At 43.3% G+C, this 26884-nt stretch overlaps 1 protein-coding gene across 4 annotated transcripts in view; it reads left to right on the top strand.

Moving 5' to 3' along the window:
• The window catches only part of KDM6A (lysine demethylase 6A), a 299506-nt gene that overhangs the window by 131618 nt on the left and 141004 nt on the right, over positions 1-26884 (top strand). For all 4 annotated transcript variants that reach the window (XM_075912756.1, XM_075912767.1, XM_075912747.1 and 1 more), the window contains exon 5: positions 20088-20146. In XM_075912756.1, coding sequence (XP_075768871.1) covers positions 20088-20146 — 59 coding nt within the window. The remainder of the gene's footprint in view (positions 1-20087; positions 20147-26884) is intronic.

Here is a 26884-nt window from a genome sequence, read left to right as displayed (position 1 = left end):
CCGAGCGGCACCGCAGCCAGATACGGTGCGGTCCTCGGCACCGAGACACTCGGCACCGTTGCCTCATGAAGACTCTCAGACTATCCCGGCACCGAGAGTCGACCTGGCACCGAGGCCTAAGCAGGCACCGTAGACTAAGCCGCAACCGGTGCAGACACTGGAGACGGCACCGAGAAAGCACTCGGCACCTAGGTCAACCCGCCCCCATTCAATACCTGGGGATGTGGCTACGCCGCACGTAGGTGCACGAGGTGAGTAACAATTTTTTTCAGCGCATAATAGTTTATAACATTATGATGTATTCAAAACACTTTTTATATTGTAACTACTCAGTAGAAGTTAAATTAACTCTCTTGTTTTGATTTTTGTAAAACAATTTCCAAATTTCATTCCATGAGAAACTGATATTTTTGTTCGTTTGACATTAAAAAAATAAAATCACATTTTTAATCTACCGTGGAATGGAAATTCTATGTTCTACCTAGCTCCATTCAGTGCTTAGCACAGGTCCTGTAGCTGCTTTTGCCACAAACAATAGTAATTACTGTGTTGTGCATCTTCATTCTGTTCTTTACTTTGTCTCTAGTCTACACTTTTTTATTTCTGTTCCTCCTCTTGTACTGTCATTCTTTTTATTTAGTCTTCTCTGATTTTGTGGAGTGCCTTCAGAAAAGGAACTGTATAATTAGCAATATTCAGTCTATTTTCCCACACAGTAGTACTTTTCCAGCAATGAAACACTGACAAGAGAATATTGTTACATATTACAGACTCTGGTGGATTTTTATATTTGGCTGAAAATGGGTATAGAGAAATGGTGGCTTGAGAAAATGAAATACCAATTCAAGATTCAAATCCCATTCCAGAGGATGAAATAGTTTTGTTTGTTTATAATCTGTTTGGGGGTGGGTGGGGGTTTGTGTGTGTGTGTGTGTGTGTGTGTGTGTGTGCGCGCGCTCACACACACAAAGCATTATGTATTCTATATATTTTATAAATATAAACTGTCCAAAATGAAGTTGGAATAGAGTTAATGTGAAGAAAAGTGGCGCTCTAAATAACACGGACTAATCTTTTGAGAGAGACAGTATTCTTCTAACTGCAGCAGAACGAACCAAGCAATTCTACCTGTAATTTGAAGTTATATTTTTATTAGCGAAGAAAAACTTTAAGTGCACCTTTTTAGATGAGTTTTCCCATTTTCCCATTTGTGTAACTAGCATTGAACTATGGAAGCTTTCATACTACCATATTATAAGTTAAAAAGCAGTTTCTATTATAAATTTTATTTTAATCCTTAAATCCTTTTAATCCTTAAATGTATTTTACCAGAAGGGAATTTCAGGCTGAAATTGTCAAATATGGGAAGCCAGAGGATGAATTTGGTGGAGCTGAGGAGGTTGTGATGTTTGGAAATGAATAGGAGCATCTGTTCATGAAAGATGTGACCTCAAAAGTGTGGTGGTTTTTTCCTTGCTAGAGTGAATCTCAGATATTACTTGATCTTGGAATGATAAATGTGTTTATTGCATGAAGTAAATCTCTAAAATAGTAGGTTGGTTGAAGTGGGATAAATATCTTGCATGCTATTTGATTTAGGAGGGGGGAGAAACTTTTGGAGGCTACACAACACCTTTAAAGTTGTTTTCATAATGCCTCATGATTCATAGTCTTTGCTCTTTGCTGAGGTTTTGTAAATTCTAAACATTTTTCAATCAAGCAAAACAAATTAGTTTGTTTACATCAAAATAGTATTGCAGGTCCTAATGCAAATTACATAAATTAATCAGATTTGCATTATGAATAACACACATATTTAGCAATCTACCATGCCAGCAACGAAATGTTTGCAATCTAGTGATGCATGGAAGGAGGAGGCAGGTATGAGTCAGTTGGCATTTTTTTATTTTACATAACTAAGTCCAGTTGTGAATAAAGAGATGCTCTGGAAGTGTTGATGTCAATGGAAAATGAACAGAATGGCCGTACTGGGTCAGACCAAAGGACCATCTAGCCCAGTAGCCTGTCTGCCGACAGTGGCCAACACTAGGGACCCTGGAGGGGATGGACCGAAACAATGACCAAGCCATATGAAGAGGGGCTAAAGAGACTGGGACTTTTCAGCTTAGAAAAGAGGAGACTGTGGGGGGATATGATAGAGGTCTATAAAATCATGTGTGGTATGGAGAGGGTGCATAAAGAAAAGTTCTTTATTAGTTCCCATAATAGAAGGAGTAGAGGACACCAAATGAAATTAATGGGTAGCAGGCTTCAAACTAATAAAAGAAAGTTCTTCTTCACAAAGCAAATAGTCAACCTGTGGAACTCCTTGCCACAGGAGGCTGTGAAGGCTAGAACTATAACAGAGTTTAAAGAGAAGTGAGATAAAGTCATGGAGGTTGGGTCCATGGAGTGCTATTAGCCAGGGGGTAGGAATGATGTCCCCAGCCTCTGTTTGTGGAAGGCTGGAGATGGATGGCACGAGACAAATGGCTTGGTTATTGTCTTCGGTCCATCCCCTCCAGGGTAGCTGGTGCTGGCCACTGTCGGCAGACAGGCTACTGGGCTAGATGGTCCTTTGGTCTGACCCAGTACGGCCATTCTTATGTTCTTATGTTGTAAACTCAGGGTCGGGGGTCTCACTGGACCAATTTGATTTTCATGTAAACCTGCTCCTGGGTTCGCATGTGGCCTTTGGTGGCCAGGCTGGCAGCTATCCTGCCCTAGACGGCTGTTTTCCTATGGCTAGTGTGGAGATTGTGGACGTTGGAGGCCTCCCCCCAAACCTCGATGAGGTCCACGATCTCTGCACTAGACCAGGTGGGCACCCACCTCTTGTGGCCCCGGGCAGGCTCCTGTGAGCTGCCAGCCTGGTCCTGAGAAGAGGCGGAGGGCTAGGTGGCTGGCTCATTCCGTGCCAGGTGCAGGGTCTGCTGGCTGGGTGCAGGCTTGCAACTGGCACAAGCACTGTAGCCAGACCATGCCCCTTTAAGGGCTTCGGGGCCGGGAGGGGGGCAGAAGAGTTTCCCTGGTTTGGCCCAGAGTGACCACCAGGGCAACCTGGGAAGGGCTAGCCTCCAACTAGTTCAAATTAAGTGGCTACACAGCCCTTAATTCGAACTAGGCGTTACGTTGCTCCTCATAGAATGAGGTTTACCTAGTTCGAATTAATCGCTCTGCTAGTTAGATTTAAATTCGAACTAGCGGTTTGTATGTGTAGTCCCTATTAAAGTTAATTCAAACTAACAGCTGTTAGTTCGAATTAACTTTGTAGTGTAGACATACTCCTAGAGTCATCACTTTTCATGGCTCCAAATGGAAAGAATCCTAGATAGTCAAACCCAGAGTACTATAGTGCTCAGCACCTCGTCTGAGAATGGAGGAATTACCAGATTCCACCCCACTGAAAAGAAGTGCAAAGGGTATGTACACATAGTTACTCTAAAATATTTCATGGAGTAACTCTGTGCACACTCTTACTGTGAAAAAGAGAAACTTTTTCCAAGTGGCCTGAGCTAAAATAAACCAGAAAAAGGTACTTTTTATTCTGGAATCAGTATGTCCACAGATGTAGTTATTCTAGAATATCCATTTATATTTTTACCTTGCTTTATTCCAGAACAACTTTAATGTGTGGATGAGGCCTTATTGCCTGGTAGGGGTTAGGGATGCAATAGTGTAGTCGATAACAAATAAGCAAAAGACTACATGGTTAATGGTATTGACTACATGCATTTCCGTCCCCCACCCCCAGTAAGTTTTTTTTTTTTTAAACAGGCTGGCCAGCAGCCCGCATCAGTTGTGGCTCACTCTGGGACCGGGACCTACCCCTGCTGCGGCTCTGCATTTAAAGTGTATTAGGGAAGGCAGCTCAGCTCAGTTCTAACTCACTCCAGTCCCGGGAGCTTAGACCCCACCCCTCAGACAGGGATTGCTGCCACTCTATGCTGCTGTCTCTTTATCAGGGGTAGCAACACAGGGTGACAGGCAGCCAATCCACAAGGGAAGCTGTTTTTTGAACTGGCTCCCCTCATGGACTGGCTCCTGCTTGGCACCCTGTGCTGCTACCTCTGATAGTTTTTCCTCACTTTTCAAAAAAGCCCTCTCTATGCTCATTTGTAACTCAGTGAATTTAATTTTTGGTTTAAAAACTCATGCTTTTATCTTACATTAATAACTGTGTACCACACAGCATTGTGGTTTTTTTAAGGGCGGGAGGAAGCCTTTAGAGTTATTCACTATGTAAACACTAACTACTTAGCTGTTGGAAATCATTTTCAGTTTGTTCAATTGGTTATGTTTATAGATGCATGAGGAAATGTCAGAAGTGGGCATTAGTAGAATTTATGAACTTGAATGTTTTTCAGCTGTGTAGCTATAGTACCAACCCCCCCTCCCCACAACTTTGACATTCATCTACTTAGGGATGTAAAATCCTGTTTTAAAAGTTAACTGGCTAAATGGATTGTTAAATATTCCATTTAAACAGTTCACCGGGATCCCACAGGCAGCAGGTTGGGCTGGAGCAGTTCCTGCTCACGTTGGATGGGGTGACTTTTCCAGCCCATCTGGGCCTCCAGCTAATTGATTATCAGTAAACATCACCTATTAACATTCCTAATTCCCTGTGGGTGCTCCACTATAGGTGCTGGTATGTCCTTGCACTGGCAACCGGAGATTTTTTCCTAGCAGTGCTTTTTTGCATGGCACATGTGCATTAGTGTCTCCTTGTGTCGTTAGTGTCCATTAGGTGCGTGTGCTGGGCAGTGCCTCAGTTCCTTTTCTACTATCCTTGGCAGCAGACAGAGCTCACATTTGCAGTCACCCTTCTTTTACTCAAAACAGCAAACAAAAAGTTTAAACTTCTTCAGTGTTCCTGTTCTCAAAGTTTTTAAACACTTCTTCCTACTTTTTGTCAACCTCCCCCCCAAACCCTTTGCTCATGTTTTTCTTCTGCTTCAACATGCCTGGCTCACCAGGCTTTAAGAGGTGCGACTTGTGTAGAGACACCATGCCTGCTTCTGAAGTGCATTCCTTGGGCATAAAGTGCTTGGGAGAAGACAACCACTCCCAGAAATGCCTTCACTGTTCCAACCTGTCTGTGAGGGCAAGACAGGACTGAGCCATCAGACTAGACCTTCCTTTATGAAACGTTGCTTCAGCCGGCTCAGGAGGACTCTTCCCAATCAACAAGGCTTAAGGAGAGGGAAAATCTCCCTAGTCTGGATAGAAACTGTCCTTCCTCCTCATCAGACAGGGCAAAGACAAAGGATAGGGTCTCTCTGGCCAAGTCCCTGCCCTCAGCACCGAGCTCTTCAGGGACAAGCACTGCTGAAAGGCCTTGCATCTCCGGTACCACACCGAAGAAATGGAGTGTGCCGCACCAGTGTACACATTCGGAGCCCAGGCACAATGTGGTGGCACTGCTTGCACCATCAGGGTAAACTAGGTTTGACGGGGGCAGGTGAGCAAAGCCCACAGGTAAGTGCTGCATGTGCGGGACTGGGAGATGGGTTGGAAATGGGGGGGGACTACGGCCTATAATGGCAAGGAGAAAGGAGGGTCAGGGCACAACAGGGAGGCAAGATCAAATCAGTATCTTAGATGCCTATATACAAATGCGAGAAGTATGGGTAATAAGCAGGAAGAACTGGAATTGCTAACCAATAAATACAACTATGATATCATTGGAATTACAGAAACCTGGTGGGATGGGACGCATGATTGGAATATTGGTATGGAAGGGTACGGCTTGCTCAGGAAGGACAGACAGGGAAAAAAGGGAGGAGGGGTTGCCTTGTATATTAAAAATGTACACACTTGGACTGAAGTGGAGATGAATGTAGGAGATAGCCGTGTAGAGAGTCTCTGGGTTAAGCTAAAAGGGGTAAAAAACTAGGGTGATATCATGCTAGGAGTCTACTACAGGCCACCTAGCCAGGTGGAAGAGGTGGATGAGGCCTTTTTTAAACAATTAACAAAACTATCCAAAGCCCAAGATTTGGTGATGATGGGGGACTTCAACTATCCAGACATATGTTGGGAAACTAACACAGCGAGGCACAGGCTATCCAATAAGTTTCTGGACTGCATTGGAGACAACTTTCTGTTTCAGAAGGTTGAAAAAGCTACCAGAGGAGAGGCTGTTCTGGATTTTGTTTTAACAAATAGGGAGGAACTAGTTGAGAACTTGAAAGTGGAAGACAGTATAGGGGACAGTGATCACGAAATAATAGAGTTCATGATCTTAAGGAAAGGTAGAAGGGAGACCAGCACAATTGAGGTTATGGATTTCAGGAAGGCAGATTTTGATAAGCTCAGAGAACTTGTAGGTAAGGTCCCATGGGAAGCAAGACTGAAGGGAAAAACAACTGAGGAGAGTTGGAAGTATTTCAAAAGGACGTTGTTAAGGGCCCAAAAGCAAACAATTCCGCTGTGTAGGAAAGATAGAAAATATGGCAAAAGACCAGCTTGGCTTAACAAGGAGATCTTGCATGATCTCAAAATAAAAAAGGAGTCATATAAAAAATGGAAACTAGGACAACTAACAAAGGATGAATATAGGCAAGCAACACGGGAATGCAGGGGCAAGATTAGAAAGGCAAAGGCACAAAATGAGATCAAACTAGCTACAGGCATAAAGGGAAACAAGAAGACCTTTTATAAATACATTAAAAGCAAGAGGAAGACCAAGGACAGGGCTGGCCCACTGCTTAGTGAGGAGGGAGAAGCAGTAACAGGGAACTTGGAAATGGCGGAGATGCTCAATGACTTCTTTGTTTCGGTCTTCACCGAGAAGTCTGGAGGTGTGCCTAACGTAGTGAATACAAGCAGAGAGAGGGTAAGTTTAGAAGATAGGATACACAAAGAACAAGTTAAAAGTCACTTAGGAAAGTTAGATGTCAGCAAGTCACCAGGTCCTGATGAAATGCATCCCAGGATACTCAAGGAGCTGATAGAGGAGGTATCTGAGCCTTTAGCTATGATTTTTGAAAAATCATGGCAGACAGGGGAGATTCCAGAAGACTGGAAAAGGGCAAATATTGTGCCCATCTATAAAAAGGGGAATAAGAACAACCCAGGAAACTACAGACCGGTCAGTTTAACGTCTGTCCCAGGGAAGATAATGGAGCAGGTAATTAAGGAAATCATATGCAAACACTTGGAAGGTAATAAAGTGATAGGGAATAGCCAGCATGGGTTTGTGAAGAACAAGTCATGCCAAACTAATCTGATAGCTTTCTTTGATAAGATAACGAGCCTTGTGGATAAGGGAGAAGCGGTGGATGTCATATACCTAGACTTTAGTAAGGCATTTGATACGGTCTCGCATGATATTCTTATTGATAAACTAGGCAAATATAACTTAGATAGGGCCACGATAAGGTGGGTGCATAATTGGCTGGATAACCGTAGTCAGAGAGTTGTTGTTAACGGTTCTAAATCCTGCTGGAAAGGGATAACAAGTGGAGTTCCTCAAGGGTCTGTTTTGGGACCCGTACTGTTCAATATCTTCATCAATGATGTAGATATTGGGATAGAGAGTACGCTTATTAAGTTTGCAGATGATACCAAACTGGGTGGGGTTGCAACTTCTTTGGAGGATAGGGACATAATTCAAAATGACCTTAGCAAGTTAGAGAAATGGTCAGAGGTAAACAGGATGAGGTTTAATAAAGAGAAATGCAAAGTGCTCCACTTAGGAAGGAACAATCAGTTCCATACATACAAGATGGGAAGCGACTGTCTAGGAAGGAGCATGGCGGAAAGGGATCTCGGGGTCATAGTGGACCACAAGTTGAATATGAGTCAACAGTGTGATGCTGTTGCAAAAAAAGCAAATATGATTCTAGGTTGTATCAACAGGTGTGTTGTAAGCAAAACTCGTGAAGTCATTCTGCCGCTCTACTCTGCACTAGTTAGGCCTCAGCTGGAGTACTGTGTCCAGTTCTGGGCGCCACATTTCAAGAAAGATGTGGAGAAATTGGAAAGGGTACAGAGAAGAGTGACAAGAATGATTAAAGGTTTAGAGAACATGACCTATGAAGCCAGGCTTCATGAACTGGGCTTGTTTAGTTTGGAAAAAAGAAGATTAAGGGGGGACATGATAGCGGTTTTCAAATATCTAAAAGGGTGTCACAAGGAGGAAGGCGAAAATTTGTTCCTCTTGGTTTCTGAGGACAGGACAAGGAGTAATGGGCTTAAAGTGCAGCAGAGGAGGTTTAGATTGGACATTAGGAAAAAATTCCTAACTGTCAGGGTGGTCAAATATTGGAATAAATTGCCAAGGGAGGTGGTGGAATCTCCCTCTCTGGAGATATTTAAGAACAGGTTAGATAGACATCTGTCAGGGATGGTGTAGATGGAGGTTGATCCTGCCTTGAGGGCGGGGGGCTGGACTCGATGACCTCTCGAGGTCCCTTCCAGTCCTATTATTCTATGATCAGCATCATAAACACCATCACTCAACACAGCACCTAAAACACACATTTCGGCACTGAAGACAGCATCAAAGCCAAACCATGCTGACATGCCCATGATACCAGTGGCACCGACCAAGATGGTTCCGCATAAAGAAATATTAAAACACACCATGGCACCGACTGAACAAATCCCGTTGGTGCTGCAGTCACCGGCATCATTGGCCCATTCTATGTATTCGCCTGAGTCCCCAGCTCCATCTGTTTCTATTAGTGAGGCTGACATGGGGCCAGCAAGCTGCTTCTCCTCCCTCCACTCCTTTTTCATACAGAGGCTTCCACTCTGGGAGCCACGGTTGGTACGTTCGACCCACATGCCACTCATTGTCTCCACGTTGGTATGATCATCACCGGCCAAACCCTCTGCCCCCATATCCAGGCTATTCGTGGGACACGTGGTCGGCCCACAGGAGAACATCACACAGCTCCTTCAACCCAGCAAGAAAGCCACCCAAGTCCCATACCAGACCCATGACACTGCATCAGATTCCCCGGAACACCAGTCTGAGGATGAAGACTCTTGTCTGAAGGGGAAATACACACAACTCCTCCTCATTGCCCAATGAGGCCATTATTCCCACCACTCTGACTCCAACTGATATTATAAAGCAATTTCAGGAGTTGTTCAAGAGAGTGGACAAATGCGCAGGAGCTGGACCTCCAGAAAGTAGAGAAGCACAATAGTCTTCATATATTGTAACTTGCTACAGCCTCAAAAATAGTACTTCCCATAGATGACGCTATCCTGCACCTTCCGATACAATCTGGCAGACACCTGCTTCTGTCTCACCCATGAAGAGGGCAGACAGAAAATACTTCGTGCCAGCCAAAGGTATGTATTTCCTCTTTTCACATTGCCCTCCAAACTCCCTAGTAGTCCACTCAGTGCACTATAGAGCACTCACAATTCAGTTCCACCCCTCAGAACAAGGACCACAAAATTGCTTGACATCCTCTGCAGAAAAGTCTATTTCTCTGCCACTCTACAACCACAAGTTGCGAAGTACTCTGCACTTCTTACCAACTATGACTATATACCAATTATTCCAAAACTACAGGAACTTTTGCAGTTCCTTCCAGAAGAGAAATTACCTCCACTTCAAAATATAATCCAGGAGGGCCATACCGTTGCTCGTACCACTCTGCAGTCAGCCTTGGATGTCAGACACTGCTGCCCACAGCATGGCCATTCTGATTGTCATGCGTAGAGTGTCAAATTTCCAGGCATCTGGAATACCCAGGGAGCTCAACTCAAGGTTGAAAACCTCTCCTTCGACAGAACCAACTTCTTTGCCAGAAAGACCAAAGTCTTGCATTCTATGAAAGATTCACACACTCTAAGAACACTTTGGATGCATTCACCTCAGAACAAGCAATAGAAGTACAACACCTACTCAAGGCCCAGAGCGTGATACAGACAACCAAGTAGTATGGCTTCAGGCAGAGGCAGACAGCAGAGGTGCAGACCACAACACTTCAACAAGTTAATTTGAACCAACCATCGACAAAGCAGCAAATTTGAAGTTTTGGTTGAGGGCTCAAGCAACATCCCCACCATACTGTCACTGGCACTATCCAACCTCTGATTTACCCACTGGCTAGGGTCGTTTTTCCACTAATGGACTGAAATAACATCCAACCAGTGAGTTCTAGAGATTGTCAGTATGGGCTACTCCATACCTTTTCATATCCATTCCCTCTATCCCCTCCCCGTCTCTCTTCAGGGACCCCTTCCATGGGGAGGGGGGAAGGTCGGCAGGGCTCTGTATTGGGCACCATGAAGGCATCACTCCAGGGTGTGCTCATGCTGACCCTATGGCTAGCTAAGTGAAAAAATCTTCTGGCTACTGGGCATGCACATGCGTATATACCTTATTGGACTGGATGTGAACAACACATCTTGAACGAGTTACAAAAGGTGAGTAACTTTGTTGGTCTCGTGAATCTGTTAGCACATCTTATGATATATCAGTATTGGGCTTGGAGGATATCCTTTCTTGAGATGGGGGTTTCAAATAAAAATAAATGTAGGTTAGTGTCTCTAAGTTTGGTTGGCTGGCTTTTATCATGGTACTATCTGTGTTTCACACCTGTTAATTTGTAATGCTTCCTATTGGAACACTAGTGTGCCTTCAATGAGAACGTATTGTGGATATTAAATAATGTATATTTACAGTGAGGCTGGTTTTAATAGAATGCACATGCTTCTTAAAAACTTTGAGTCTAGGGTGCATGTAGGATGTACTTAAGGAGCATGAGCACATGCAATGCATATTTATAGTAATAGGAAGTTTAATAATCACCCTACTCCTCTGTTGTATGGTCTTTCCCTACTTTGTCTCCTGTTTGGAACAGAATTTGAAGAGTACAAATAGTCAGAAATTAGTCTCCTACCTCAACCCCTTATTGCCTCCATATTCCCAGCACGCAGCAGTTTCCTCAGTCTGTCTGTTGGGCATTAAATGAGTACTGTACTTTGCCAGCTACAGCGCCCTTAACAAAGATGAAACCTAAAAAAAATAAACCTAAACCTTTAAATAACAAAACTAGTCAAATACAACAAAAAGCCGACTCCTAACACATTAACAGAATCTGGGAAATATAGAAATTAACTGTGTTCAAGATAATTTTTCTCTTTCTCTTGCCCTCCCTCTCCAAATAGGTAGCTGGGAGGATGGTAGGGATCAAAACATCACTGTTCAGATTTAGAGGGCAATTATAATGGAATTCATTTAGAACTCAGCTTTTGCCACATTGAGAAGGTCATTGGCCCCCACAAAAATAAGATTTTTGAACATGAAAAAGATTTCTGTTTGATTTTAGCCTGAACTTTTCACTTTGAAGCATGACTTTTGTGTGGCCATTGTATTGTGATCAAGTGTTATATACGTAGAGTAGTAATATTGCTCTAGAGCAGGGATCAGCACCTTTCAAAAGGGGTGTGCCAAGGTTTAACTTACTCACTTCTGTTTACGGATCTGCATGCCATTGATGCTTTTAAAAATCAATAATAGTCCTACTTAGATTTTTATTAGCTTCATTAATAAATAGATTAAAGAAGCAGATCTTACCGTTGAGTGTGATTCTTGGCCTTGGTTTTCCTTGCTGAGTTTTCCGATCTCAGGCTCATAGCTTGGTACTTTAAGCAGCACACAAGCCTCTGAATTTTCAGCCATTACCTGCCTCCGGGAGGGACAAAGAATTGACTTTATACGTGAAAACTCTGTTCACAGATGTCTGCAGAGCCAAACGCTAAGAGCAGTAAAAATGCTACTTTTTTCAGTCAGGTTTCACGTGGAATTCTATCGGGTCATGATCTCTCTCGGTAGCCTCAAGTGTGTGCCACAGAACCCTAAGCTTTGAGGCCCATAAGTCTGAGAATTGTAATTCAATGAGCTGCATTTCGAAATCCTCAATACATATCCTCTGAAACACCAATTTGCTGGTATCAAAGTTGTCTGGTTTGATTACGGAGGAAAACTTCATTAAAACTTCCTGGGCTTTGGTAGGCCTTCAGGGGTTGACTGCATCAGAGGCAAGGCTTTGAGATGGGCCTAGCCTCAGCCTTCTAAAAAAGACACCCAGATCAAACACAGAGAGCAGCAAGCAGGGCAGCAGCCAACCTGGTAGTTTTCCTGGGAATTCATCCTGGGAGTCACCCGTAGTGTTTGGTGCTCTTTTCCTTGAAGAAATTTTTTTTCTTTTCTCTCTCCTGCCCTTCAAGGACTCATTTAATAACATCTGAGGATTCTCTCAGAAGGAAGGCAGGTATGGATGGTGATAGGTCTGCTGTTGTTACCTGCACAGCATGTGCCATGTTTGTCTTCCTCCTGGAAAAAAGAAGGGATTTCATCTGCACTAAGTGCCAGCCGGACACCATTTTGGAAGAAAAAACTAGATGACTTGAGGCCCAAGTATCGACCCTATGTTCCATCAGAGAGGATGGAAGACTTCCTTGATAGAAGGCAGGCAAGGCACACTGAAGAGCCAGTGAGGGCAGTACAGGACAAGGAAGAGAACTGGCAGCATGTAACCTCTAGAAGAAGGCCAAGTCAGGTATCCCCCATTCCTGTAGAGGTAAGTAACTGCTTTCAGGCTCTCTCCACAGGTACTGTGGTGGAGAATGCTTTGGCAGGAACCTCTCAGGGAAGAAATCAGAAGGGAACACTATCTACCGGAAGGCATGGGATGCGTAGTCCTAGGGATGGGGGAGTTCCATGACCAACACCCCCACAAGAGGAAGATGTGTGGTGGTGGTCGGGGACTCCATCCTAAGAGGGACTGAGTCCTCCATCTGCCGTCCTGACTTGCAATCTTGAGAAGTGTGCTGCTTAATGGGAGCTCGCATTCATGATGTGACCGAGAGTCTTCGAAAACTGATCAAACCTTCAGATCAGTACCCCTTCCTGCTTCTCCATGTAGGAACTAACAATACGGCCAAGAATGACCTTGAGCAGGTCACTGTAGATTATGTAGCACTGGGAAGAAGGATCAAGGAATTTGAAGTGCAAGTGGTGTTCTCATCCATCCTTCTAGTTGAAGGAAAAGGTCCGGGTAGGGATCGTCGAATTGAGGAAGTAAATGCATGGTTGCTCAGGTGGTGTCGGAGAGAGGGCTTTGGTTTCTTCGACCATGGGACACTGTTCCGAGTACAAGGATTTCTAGGAAGAGATGGGATCCACCTAACCAAGAGAGGAAAGAGCATCTTTGCGGGCAGGCTTGCGAACCTAGTGAGGAGGGCTTTAAACTAGGTTTGTTGGGATATGGTGTCCAAAGCCCTGAGGTAAGCGAGGAAGTCGGCTACTGGGAAGAAACACAAGGAGGAACGCGCAACAAAGGAGGACCCCTGACTCGAATGGAGAAGGTAGGGCGATCAACTGGGTATGTAAGGTGTTGGTACACAAATGTAAGAAACCAGGGAAACAAACAGGAAGAATTAGAAGCCTTGGCCCAGTCAAAGAACTATGATTTGATTGGAATAACGGAGACTTGGTGGGATGGCTGGAACACTGTCATGAAAGGGTATAAACTGTTCAGGAAGAACAGTCAGGGGAGCAAAGGAGGAGGAGTTGTATGTAAGACAGCAATAGGATTGCTCAGAGCTCCAGTATATAGAGGGTGAAAAGCCTGTTGAGAGTCTATGGGTAAAGTTTAGAGGTGGAAGCAACAAGAATGATGTTATGGTTGGTGTCTGCTATAGACCACTAGATCAGGTGGATGAGGTGGACGAGGCTTTCTTCAGACAACTGAGAGAAGCTTCCAGATCATAGGCCCTGGTTCTCATGGGGGACTTTAATCACCCTGACATCTGTTGGGAGACCAATACAGCAGTACACAGACAATCCAGGAAGTTTTTGGAGAATGCTGGAGATAACTTCTTGGTACAGGTGCTGAAGGAACCTACCAGGGGTCATGCACAGCTTAACCTGCTGCTCACAAACAGGGAGGAACTACTAGGGGAAGTAGATGCAGGTGGCAACGTGGGCAGCAGTGATCATGCAATGGTAGATATCAGGATCCTGACCAAAGGAAGAAAGGAGAGTAGCAAAATACACACCTTGGACTTCAGAAAAGCAGACTTTGACTCCCTCAGAGAACTGATGGGCAGGATTCCTTGGGAAGCTTATGTGAAGGGGAAAGGAACCCAGGAGAGCTGGCAGTATTTTAAAGAAGTCTTATGGAAGGCACAGGAAGAAACCATCCCAATGTGCAGCAAGAAAAGCAATATGGTAGGTGACCAGATTGGCTTACTGGGGACATCCTTGGTGAGCTTAAACACAGAAAGGAAGCTTATAAGAAGTAGAAAATTGGACAGATGAAGTGAAAGAATATAAATATATTGCTCAAGAATTCAGGGGAGTTATCAGGAAGGCGAAAGCACAATTGGAATTGCAGCTAGAAAGAGATATTTAGAGTAACAAGAAGAGTTTCTACAGGCAATAAGAGGGTGATCATAAAGGGTGAGGGGCCCTTACTGGCTGAGGGAGGTAACCTAGTGACAGATAATGTGGGAAAAGCTGAAAAATTCAATGCGTTGTTTGCTTCTGTCTTTACGGAAAAGGTCAGCTCCCAGACAAATGCACTAGACAACGTGGTGGGGGAAGGAGGTGGATAGCCTTTGGTGAGGAAAGAACAAGTTAGGAAGTATTTAGAAAAGCTAGACATAAACAAACCCATGGGTCCGGTTTTAATGCATCCGAGGATTCTGAGGGAGTTGGCAAATGTCATTGCAGAGCCTTTGGCCATTATCTTTGAAAACTCGTGGAGATCGGGTGAGATCCCAGATGAATGGAAAAAGGCAACTGTAGTGTCCATCTTTAAAAAAGGGAAGACCGACAGTCCAGGGAACTACAGACCAGTCAGCCTTACCACAGTTCCCGGAAAAATCATGGAGGGGTTCCTCAAGGAATCCATTTTGAGGTACTTGGAAGAGGGGAAAGTGATCAGGAATAATCAACATAGATTCACAAAGGGCAAGTCCTGCCTGACCAATCTGATTAGCTTCTCTGATGAAGTAACTGGCTCTGTGGATATGGGAGTGTCAGTGGATGTGATATACCTTGATTTCAGCAAAGCTTTTGATAAGGTCTCCCAGAATATTCTTTCCAGCAAGTTAAGGGAGTATGGATTGGATAAATGGACTGTAAGATAGATAGAAAGCTGGCTAGACGGTCAGGCCCAACGGGTAGTGATCAACGCTGAATATCAGGTTGGCAGTCGGTTTCTAGCAGAGTATCGCAATGATTGGTTCTAGAGCCGGTTTTGTTCAATATTTTTATTAATGATCTAGATGAGGGGCTAGATTGCACCCTCAGCATGTTTGCAGATGACACTAAGCTAGGGGGAGAGGTAGATATGCTGAAGGGCAAGGATAGGGTCCAGAGTGACCTAGACAGATTAGAGGATTGGGCCAAAAGAAATCTGATGAGGTTCAACAAGGACAAGTGCAGTGTCCTGCACTTGGGACAGAAGAATCCCTATCATTGTTATAGGCTGGGGAGCGACCGGCTAAGTAGCAGTTCTGCAAAGAAGGACCTGGGGATTACAGTGGATGAGAAGCTAGATATGAGTCAACAGTGTGCTCCTGTAGCCAAAAAGGCTATTGGCATATTAGGTTGCATTAGGAGGAGCATTGGCAGCAGATCTAGAGAAGTGATTATTCCCCTTTATTCGGTTCTGGTGGGGCCACATCTGGAGTATTGTGTCCAGTTCTGGGCCCCCCACTATAGAAAGGACGTGGACGCATTGGAGAGGGTCCAGCGGAGAGCAACCAAAATGAGTAGGGGGCTGGAGCGCATGACCTTCGAGGAGAGGCTGAGGGATTTGGGTTTGTTTAGTCTGCAGAAGAGAAGTGAGGGGGGATTTGATAGCAGCCTGCAACTTCCTGAAGGGAGGTTCCAAAGAGAATGGAGAGAGACTGTTCACAGTAGTGATGGATGGCAGAACAAGGAGCAGTGGTCTCAAGTTACAGTGGGAGAGGTCTAGGTTAGACATTAGGAAAAACTAGTTCACTAGGAGGGTGGTGAAGTACAGCAATGGGTTACCTAGGGAGGTAGTGGAATCTCTATCCCTGGAGGTTTTTAAGTCTCGGCTTGACAGGGCCTTGGCTGGGTTGATTTAGTTGGGATTGGTCTTACCTTGGGCAGGGGGCTGGACTTGATGATCTCCTGAGGTCTCTTCCAGCTCTATGATTCTGTGAGTCTATGAAAACATCAGGCCAAAACATTGGAAATCTTGAAATCTGACAAAAGATCTGATGCAAATTCTTGTATATACATTCTAATCTGAGCAACATTGATAGTGCAGTATTTCATTAGTTATTTAAGCTGTTGGAAATAGGAGAAAGTTGAGGTGTCGATGTCCTAAGGAAAAAAAGACAAGTTTTGCAACAAATGTCTTCCATGTTCCGTACCAGTTTGGGTTGAGTTTGTTTAGATGTGCGGTGATGCCAGTTAGAAACATTAGTTGTACGACCCAGTTGTCATCCAGTTTCTGGTAGTTTTGACCTTTTTCTGTCAAAGATCTTGATTGCATCAAGGCTGTACACAAAGCATATCAGAACCTTCCCACGGCTTAACCAGTGAACATTGCTGTGAAGTGGGATGGACTTGTATTCACCTCAAAAAGAGCTTGAAACCGCCGATATGTAAAGGCAGATCAAGCAACAAGAGAATTCACAATCTTCACAGCTGTAGTCGTTACATTATTAAGCTTAGAGTTCGAAATTTTGGCAGAAAGATTTTGTTGATGAATAATGCAATGAAAATGTACTGTTGAGTGGCGAATTTGATCCTCAATGATCTTTACAAATCCCTTCTATTCTTTTTTTTACCATAGCAGGGACACTGTCAGTTGTCACTGAAAATATTTTTTGGATATCAATTCTGCTTTCCTCCAAAATGATTAACCAAAATCTTTGCTATATCTTCCCTATTTCATATATTTTTTGTCTGTAAATGGCTTTCTATGTTTTGCAACATATTGTGTGTTTTTGTAACTCCTCTCTGTGGCTTGATTTTTAATGACAAAGAAGTTAGACACCACTTTGTTTTCTGTACCTCGTGATGACCTGTTTGACTCATCCTTGTCCACTTCATCCTTGAAATGTTTCTCATGCTTTGTCTGAAAATGTCATTGGACACTTGATGTGCTGCAAATAATGCTCTCACAACAGAGAGCACAAACAGCATGGCTTTATGTTGAACAAATCCGTATTCACCCTCCAAAAATGCTGAAATGAGTGAACATCTAAACTTTGCTTTTGTAAGGACCGCTGTTTTGTCTAAAATGTTTGACCCTCCACTAAAGTGTAAAAACCTGACCAGCGGCTCGCATTGCAAGCTTTCCTGTGAATGGGAGAGACTAAGGGGACTTTTCTGTTGAACATACCCATAATACCATGAGTCTTTCGTTGTGCATGCCACTCAGAATCATCTTGCTGTACGTTGCTGACCCCTGCTCTAGAGCTTTGTCCTGTTTTAAGTTTGGTCATATTACTTGGCCTGAAATAAAAGCTTGCTAATTGGATCTTCTGCTTTGCAAATTGCTTTACTATAGGTATAAGGAATAAAATTAACTTTTTTTCTGACTTTATCATTTCATCAGTCTTTTTTTTCTGAACTCATAATTAAAAGATGCTTGTGCTTGCATACATCTTTTAATACAAGAATAAAATCATTTAAAGATCTGTTATTCTGGTGATGCTCTCTCTTTAGAGGGCCAGGAATACTTTTAAACTGTCAGCTGATACTTTTGTACTGCTAATGGTTGATTTCACATTAGCAACTTTTACTGCCACTTATATGGTACTAGAAGATTACCTGGTGGTACTGGGGTCCTTAACTCAATTAGTTTTTGTTTTTCTTCATTTAAATCATTGCTCTTGGCTGTCACTGGAGATGAGGGGTCCAATATGCAGGCTGCACAGGGGAGGGGGAACTACTCCAGCCCCCTCTCATCGCAGCAGTTTAGAGCCAGGTGAGAAGTGCTAACATGTCTCTGCATACCCCTTTATGGGAGAGGAGTAGTAGATCTCCACACACTGCCTCTGCCCCCAGTACCATCCTCATAGTTCTCATTGGCTCAGAAATCAGCCAATGAGAGATGTGGAACCAGTGTTTGCGGGTGCAAGTAGCATGCAGAGGCCCACTGCCTCACCTCCCAAGAGGAACACAGATACATTTGCCTGCCGGCAGCTTTGAGTAGCGTGAGACCACCATGGCATGAGTGCACTGCTCTGTTGTTATAATAGAAAAGTGTAACCCAAGACCTCTTACCAATATTCTTGGAGTGATTCCGCAGCAAAAAGTATTGCTCAATCCTATGCTAATAGTTTCAGGTAGTACTGTGTACTATCTATTACTGCAGATGTGATCCTATGCAACTCCTTTTGGAAGTGTCTTTCTCTCGAACTCTATTGAAATTATATATGGGACAGAAATAGGTGGGACCCACATACATGTTTTTATCAGAGACTGCTCCTAGAACTGCATTGGGTACTAGTTGTCTTCTAGGTAAAAGTTGGTTATTTGATTTGAGAAGCCAAAGTGGATTTCAGTCTTGATTGTCTTTCCCTGTGTGATACCAAAACCGATGGGAATATCTGAGGCAGATGAAATTAAAGGATCCCTCTTAATATAAATAGGATGCGTTTAGACACACAATGTTCCTGAGAAATCTTTGGCTATGTAACTTCTTGCCCTCCGTGGTCCATCAGATGTCAGGCGGATGTTCTCCAGCTCATATTCAAACTTTGGCTTGTTTTGGTTCCTTTAATATGAACAAAAATAGAATTGTCATTTAAGACAGTCCCCCAGAAATATGTTGTTGGTAATGTAATTGATTTAAGGCGCTTAACTTTGTGATAATCTTGAGTATATTGTTACATTATAAAAGTGATAAGCTTACTTATGTAATAGTTTTGAATTTTTATATAGGGGTGGGGACCTCAGGCTTGGGGGCTGGTTGCGGTCTCCAGCTTCTCTGGATCCAGTCTCTGAGGCTTAGGGCCCCTCTCCAGCATTGGGGAGCCTAGATGGTGCTCCAGCATGACCCCTTCTCCTACTACTATGCCGTAGAGCTGGAGCAAAGAAAAACTACTAGCCTGGGCCCTCCTAGGCTTTGGTGTGCAAGGAGAATGTAGGGAGTGTCTGTCTTTTTTTTTTTTTCTGAGTTGGTGGCCACATCAATGAGGGCTTGATTTTTGCTCCTTAGCCCCTGACTGATTTTTTTTCTTGGGTCATTGGCCTCTAACTCTGAAAACATTCCCCATTCCTGTTTTAGATGGGATATATGATAATGATTTATAAAATTACTTGTGTAATAAATGTCCGGTTTAAAAAAACAACCACCTTAAATTGTGACATCACCTGGGGATGTAAGGATCAATTTCTTCAAAAAAGAATTTCTTAGAAAGATGTTAGATTGCATTAGTGCAATTGATTCCCCCCTTCCCTCCATGTAAATATTACAAATCAGGGAAATAAATTAATAGACTTGTGAATTTCAGAAAATCTACTGATAAATGATCTGCGATAGAAACAAAATTATTTGCTTTGGATTATAGTTTGATGGCCTTTCTCCTATTAGTGACAAATGCAGTTTCCTTAAGACACATTTTAGGCTTATTTTAGTAGCATAGTACTTTAAATACTGAAATAACAATGTATATTATAAATATAAATGTTTGCTAGTATAAGCATAATTTTGACTATAGTAGCATTTTGACTTTAGTAGCATTTTATGTTTTCTCTCCTCTTCTCTTTTTAAACTGAGGACTTCTGTCCATACTACCTTTCCCATTATTCTCATACAAAACAGAATACCCCACTTTAATTTCATTAACGTAAGAATGCTCAGATATTTTTGTTATGAAATCGCTCTATAAGTAGCAATTTGCTCTCAAATTTAAAATGAATGTTCAGGCTTTCTGAGTTTTTAAATCTCCTTCCACCTCGCTCACTATCTTGTTGAGACCCTCCCTAAATATCGTCTGATATTGGAGACAGCATTTGTATTAGCCATGCATTTAAGAATGCACAAAAAATAGGTTTGAAGTTCCTGAATGCATGTTTGCTTATTTTTAAGTAGTATTTCTTTTCTTTACAGAATGCTGCCTTTTTATATGGCCTTGGCTTGGTCTACTTCCATTACAATGCATTTCAGTGGTAAGTTGGAATAAATCCTAACTTCATCAAAATGCTTTGGTTTATATTTTGTTACAATGTGAATCTTGCAAAAACAGATCACATTCTGTTCAGGAGACTTAAAACTTTTCATGGGCTTGATCAGATCTTGAGATAAATTGTACGAAAACATCATGTCTTATGAAAACCATGGTAATTTTTTAAATGGAAAAATAAAGGAAAGCTATTTAGCTCCCTTTAATATGAACCTGCAGGTGTACTGACACTTCTTGTTTCCAATGTGACCATTTAGGTTTTTGTGATGCATTGGTTGTCTGTGGACCATTGCCTTTGGTAAACCTGTTTTTCTCTAGTGAAAAAACTGCATGTGTTTTATTTTATTATTTTGGTTTGTTTTTATTTTTGATCGTGGCACAAATTTAATTTGTGGAAGTTTTTGATAGTCAAAAGAGTAGGTCTTAATTTGTATCTCAGAATGAAAAATATTTTAAAAGTTAAGAAGTGGTCTCCCCCTAATTTGGAAACAAGAAGATGATAGAATTATTTTTTAAGTTTATAGGTAATAGAGAATGGGTGAAGTCAATGGTGGCTGAGGAGTGTGTTGGGCTAGTAGATTTGAATGTATTTTCATTCATTGTTAAGTAGGGGACTGAGCGGAATAGTGTACTATAGGGACTTAGTTTGCTACAATCTAAAAGATTTTGGAACATGAGCAGTGAATGTCATAGTGTGTCTACATAAAGATGGCTAGCTTATCTTAATTCTTAGTCTGGAGTGTTGACTTCATTATATGATGATTTCTCAGACTGGAAAATGTGAAAGCCTCTGATCAATACGGTATATGGGTGATATCTGTTGAGTAATTACCAGACACCATGTGAATTTACTTGACTCTGTATGTCTAAAGTTGAAGGGATTTGATAAAGATATGATTGATATGAAGCTATAAAATTAGATGCTTTTTCTAAAATGTGTTTATGCGCATTTCAAAATACAGAAATTATTTTTATAAACCAAATGCAGTATTAAATTAAAAAGTCCATTGAAGGAAGAGAGCAAAACATTGAGTTTGATCTTGCAACTTAGGTATTTTCAGTGTTGTTAACTCATACTTAACAATCTGCAGAGAAGCTCTAAATTTACAAAAGTAATTGAAGGAAGTTTCCAAAGGATCTGACAGATTCAATTGGTGATTTTATTATGATAGTCTCATTGGAAATTTGGCTTGATGTAATTAACAAGAATGAACCTAAACCAGCCAAGGACAAAATCAAAAAAAGGAATCAGAGGAACCTTATAATCTGTTACCTTCTTTTGCTTTGCCAGAATGACTCATCCCAGATAAAAAGGACCTAGATTGAACATAGAACATGAAGAACAGACAGCTAGAGTGCAATCCTGAATGTTTATCTTGAATATTGTAAGCTAGAAGAGTTCTATCCCAATTCTGTGTACAAAGGATGCTGTCACAGTTTGTACTATCAGAATAGTGGAAAACAGTAGAAGTAAAATTAAAGACGACAGATCACTTAAATTAAAAAACAAACAGTTACAAGTGACCCATCTGTCTGTACAGACCTTGGTATTAGTGAACATGATTTTTAGCACATTCACATTTGGTTTTCTCAAAATCTTAGAGAATTATATGTAAGCACAAAGACAAATGATTTGGAGGCCTAACAAGTTAGGTGATAGTGCTTTGGCTGAGCTCTTGAATTTTACTTAGAGTATTGCAGAATTTTCATTTTGAATTATTTGGCACACCAAAAAGAGCGCCAGTGTTGGCTGACTTCTGTCATGTTAATCATCGTCACCAAGTTTAGTCTCACAGTCTCTCTAGATCAGTGGAGGGCAACCTGTGGCCTGTGAGATGTTTTGTTAATGTTGCCCGTCCCCCCCGTCCCCTGCCCCGCCCGCCCCAGCTCCCACTGGCTGCAAGTCCCTGATTCCAGACAATGGGAGTTGTGAGAAGTAGTGACCCTGTGGCCCTCTGCTTTCTGCAGCTTCCATTGGCCAGGAGCGATGAATCATGATCACTGGAAGTTGTGTGGGGCCATGTTTGCAGACAGTCAGTGTTGGCAAAATACCTCACAGCCTGCCAGCGGATTAACCAGATGGGCCATGTGGTGGGCTGCAGGTTGCTACTACTGCACTAGATGGTATGGTTAAAACAGTGGCAGTTACTGTCAGTTATTTTATGCTACTGCTCAATTATTACCATATTGAAGAATTTGGTGGTAACGGGGAAAATGACTACTCTAGATAATATATATTAACTCCTATGAAGTGTTTGATTTCTTAAGACCTTTTTGGAGGGTTTTCAGGTAGGAGAGCATACAGTATCCTTGGAGCTTGTGGCAGGGTACTTAAGGTATGCCTACACCAAGTTGGAGATGTGATTTATTATCCTCAGTTCTAGCAGACATAGAAAACCTAGCTTTGCTCAAATTCTCACATTAAAAATAAGTGTGGCAGCAGTGGCATATGTGGCAGGTTGGGCTAGCTGCCTGAGTGTGAATTCGGGGTGTTTAGAGGGTTTGTAGTGAGGCAGGTAGCCTGAGCTGCTGCCTTTGTTACCATGGCCATACTATTTTGGGTACGCTGGCTCGAGCACAGCTACATTCTTGTAGTCTACCCAAGCTGGAAATGTCACTTTCTAACTGTATGCATACAAAAGAAAGGCTGTCTGCATCTGCAGTCCTATGCAAATTGCAAGGCAAGCCTCAAACCTTCTATCAGGAGGAGTGAATTGTCACTCAAACTACATTCCTTTTAAAGCAGTCAGTTCACCCAATTCAGTTGTTATTTGTATGTTTTATAGCAGGGCTACTCAACTTTGGAAGCCCCGGTGGCCACAGTGATGTGATTCAGCACATGCCGAGGACCACAACTTCAGTGTGGTTGCATATATATGCAAATAGCTTCTTTCACACAATGCCCTGATTCTCCCAGAACCTCCTCTAGAACCTCCTCTGGGGGCTAGAAATGCTGACAACCTGTACCCATCTGCTCCAGGCAGTCAGTCCACTTGCATCTTTCAGTGCTCACCCCACCTGGGAGATGCCTTGCTGTAGTGGAATGTGTTCCCAGAGGAGGCCATGTTCAAAGGATCCCATCCGCAGACCATGTGTTGAGCCCTGCATAAACCCAAACTGCACCACGGGCCACAAACATACAGGCCACGTGCCGCATGTTGAGTAGCCCTGGTTTATAGCATGCATCTATGTATGAGATGTTCAATGAAGACTGCAGGCTTTTAAAGAATGGGGTACGTTAATTAGGGCATTAGATACTTGCCAGCGACTAACTCACTGTCTTGCTGTGGTGAAGGGAAGAGGAAGAGTTGGATGTTTTTTGTAATGTGTAGTTTTATGCACTGTCTTTAATGAAGAGTATGTGCATTTTTAAAAATAATTGAAATATAATTGAACTTTTTTTTTAACAATATCATTACTGGATTTTCAAGATACAAAAAATGAGATCTGAAGTAGTGTAAATCCTGTTTGAGTACTCGCTCATGTCCATTCAGAAATCGTCCCGTCTCCCCTGTCCCTCAGCAGTATCTGTAGGAGAGTGGCTGTGATGTCTACATAGCGCAGTATAAGATATGCCACCCATTCCCCCTACTATCAGTGCCTTCTTGCCACCAGTGACAGTGCATGGAATGTTTGCTGCTCTTACTAGCATTGCTTACGCTTCATTCATTGAAACGTTCGTCCTCATCGAGTTAGTGTATATAATTAGCAATAGTTAACCCCTTAGCAGTACTTAGATATTTGTTGGTTCTGTCTGGGGCTTAGCCAGGGGACAAGACATGCCCTGATCCCCAGGCTTTAATTCCTGTGATGGCTGAAAATGTTTTGTGCCTGTCTGGATTCACATTGCCTCAGGTGTTTGGGAACGAGCACATTAAAGATGTTAAAATGTGATGATTAGTCCATAAGTGCCTGTGCAGAACCATAGTGGGGGGGTAGTTCCAGAGGAGCCTACTTGAGCCGGGACTGAGCCCATGCTGCGGCTCTGCATTTTAAAGGCTCCACTAGGCTCTTACTACATTTAAAATGCAGAAGCGCAGCGATCATCAGCGTGAGCCGGGACTGCTGGATTCCAGCTCGCGCTGAGTCCAGCAGCCCCTGTCCGTGACCAGCCCTGGCTGCTGTGAATAGGGGCTTGTGCTAGCTCGGGCTGCCACGAACAGAGACTGCTCCAGCACCAGTTCCTGTACATGGCAGCCAGAGTTGGCCTCTGTCTGTGGTGGGGCCCAGCTCCCCACTAGGACCCCTGCAGATGGGGTGTGTCAGCAGCATCCCCTAGCCTTCTCTCCCCTGCCTCTGATTAAGGCAGCGAGAAGGGGGTAGGTGGCACCCCAGAGACTGTGATTGGGGAACTAGCTTTTAAGGTGGCTTCCCCACCACCACCATCTCCTGTCTTTTCCCCCCTCCCCCTTACTGCCTCTAATAGAGTCTGCTTGAGTCCCCGCTCACCCTGTGCTCCCTGCAGAACTTCTGCTTTTGAAATGTATAAGAGCTCCTCAGAACCTTCTTCTGCAGAGCTCATGGAGACCTCCTGCTGAACAGAAGAAGAAATGGAAATTGCTAAAAAAAAAAAAAAAAAATTAGTGGAACATGGTTGCAACTGGGCACCAATAGCCACAATAAAGAAGTCATTTAGCACCTCTGCCATTTCCAAGTTTCTCAAACACAAAAGAAAGCCTCTGTGAGGCTTTCAGATGCCATCTACACAAGCGCCTTCCAGGCTGCACAGCAAATCCTGACACTCCCATGCTAGCCCAAGCAGTCCTTCCCCTTACTTTGACCCCCTTGAATTGGTTAAATGGTAAAACAGTGTTTAACCAGTGAGCCAGTTAAATGGGAATTTATATCCCTAGTCTGGTCCAGGAGGGTACTCCACATCTGGAGTTGTGGTGGGAGAAGCAGATATCTGGGTGGGGTGTGTGCCCTGCAGCTAGGCTGTGTTAGGAAAATGTTTGGGCTGGGGACTGTCCTGTTGACTGGCCTCTGGGAGGGGAGGTGGGCAGGTCTCTGAGGTGGGTTCCCTGCAGATAGGCTCTGAGGAGATGGGAGTGCAGATGATTGAGTTCTGGAGGCCCAGCATGATCCCCTCACCTCAACTGAAACACAGTTGGTTTAGGGGGTGGGCTTTTTGTGGGGTTTTTTTCCAACTCTTACTCCATGGGGAATCTTTTTTTCTGTTGTCTGTATTGTTTACATACTTTTTTATTTTGAAATAAATTACCAAAATAATTGAAACTGGAGTGATTATATTGTGTTTTTTTTGACAAATGAAATAATACAGAATTATAAAATATTGTGTGCAGAACTTTGTTTTTAAAAAAAAAGAAGAAAGAATTCCCCAGGGTGATATGCTATGCATTATCTCATCCTTGAAAAACTGCCGGGAATTTACCAGTCTGGGCAAAACTGTACCAATCCATCTTTACAAAAATACATTCTTCTCGTTTGAGTGGTGTCCCTTTGGGTGCTCCACTCAGGTGTTTGTGCATTCTCATACCCGTGATCGGAGATTTTTACCCTTGCAGTGCCTTCTTGTGCTGCTCATGCGCAGTTGCCATCATGCTGTTATGTCTCTTACACGCAGTGTAAATCCCTCAGTTCCTTTTCTACCATCCTTGGCAGAAGACGGAGCTTCTCAGCAGTGCTACTTTTTCCTTTTAAAGAACAAATTTTTCTGAAAAATTCCTCGTTTTTATCCACTTTTAGTCACCTATAGTTATTTTTTTCTTAGACTAACCCCTTCCCTCCCTCCTCCTCCCAAAAAGTTTTTTTTTTCTTTCTCCCCTTCGCCTCAACCTCTTCAAAATGCCAGGCTCCCCAAGATTCAAGAAATGCAACTCCTACAAGGTTCCCATGCCTGTTTCGGATGGGCATGCCTACTGCATAAAATGCCAAGTCCAGTGTTTCTCAAACTGTGCTCTGCAGAACCCCAGGGCTCTGCAAGACATCTCCGGGGCTCTGCAAGTTTGATAAACTGGAAACATCGATAGGTACAACACATTCAATCAGTGGACTGCTGTGGCTCCGCATAAATTTTTACGCATGTAAAGGGCTCCGGAGCCCGAAAAGTTTGAGAACCGCTGGCCTAGGCAAAGGCCATGTGGTGCAGAAATGCCAAACACTGCTAAAATATGATGGCAAGAGTCAGAAAGATAGGGAGGTGAAGCTAAACAGTACACTATGGGAGAAGTCCCTTCAACTGCCAGATCCAAAAAAAATTGGCACCAGCAGAACCCAGGACTCTCAAGTCCATGGTGTCACTGCCTTAGTCGCTGCCTGTGGTGCCAACAACATCCCACACCATCCATTTGCTGGTTCTATCTAACTCCAGCACCCCTGGGAGTTGCAAGATGTCACTGGCTGAGTGGAGTCAGAGCTGAAGTGTAAATCCAACTCCTCCGTCCTGCCTGCTACTGAAGACCAAGTTGGACATGCCTCCTCCCCAGGATCCAGTGGAGATGACAGCACCAACTGAAGCTGCTCCTTTGCAGTGTACCCTGGTACCTAAACAAGCTCCAGCACTGGAGACTGTGACAGGCAAGACCCATAAGAGGACCGAGTCCCAGCACTTGGGGGCACAAGTGCCAACGACAAAACCACCAGAACACTCTGCCAAGTCAACACCGTATTCTCCAATGCTTAGGGAGGATAGCCCACATTGGCACCGAACAGAGAACATCTCCTTTTCATACACATAGTCCTCCCCTGGCACTGGCCTCGGCAC

This window comes from Pelodiscus sinensis, chromosome 1 (genome assembly GCF_049634645.1).
Source record: "Pelodiscus sinensis isolate JC-2024 chromosome 1, ASM4963464v1, whole genome shotgun sequence".
Taxonomy (NCBI): Eukaryota; Metazoa; Chordata; order Testudines; family Trionychidae; genus Pelodiscus; species Pelodiscus sinensis.
Note: the sequence above shows the minus strand (reverse complement) of the source record. Positions and strands in the feature narration are given on the sequence as shown.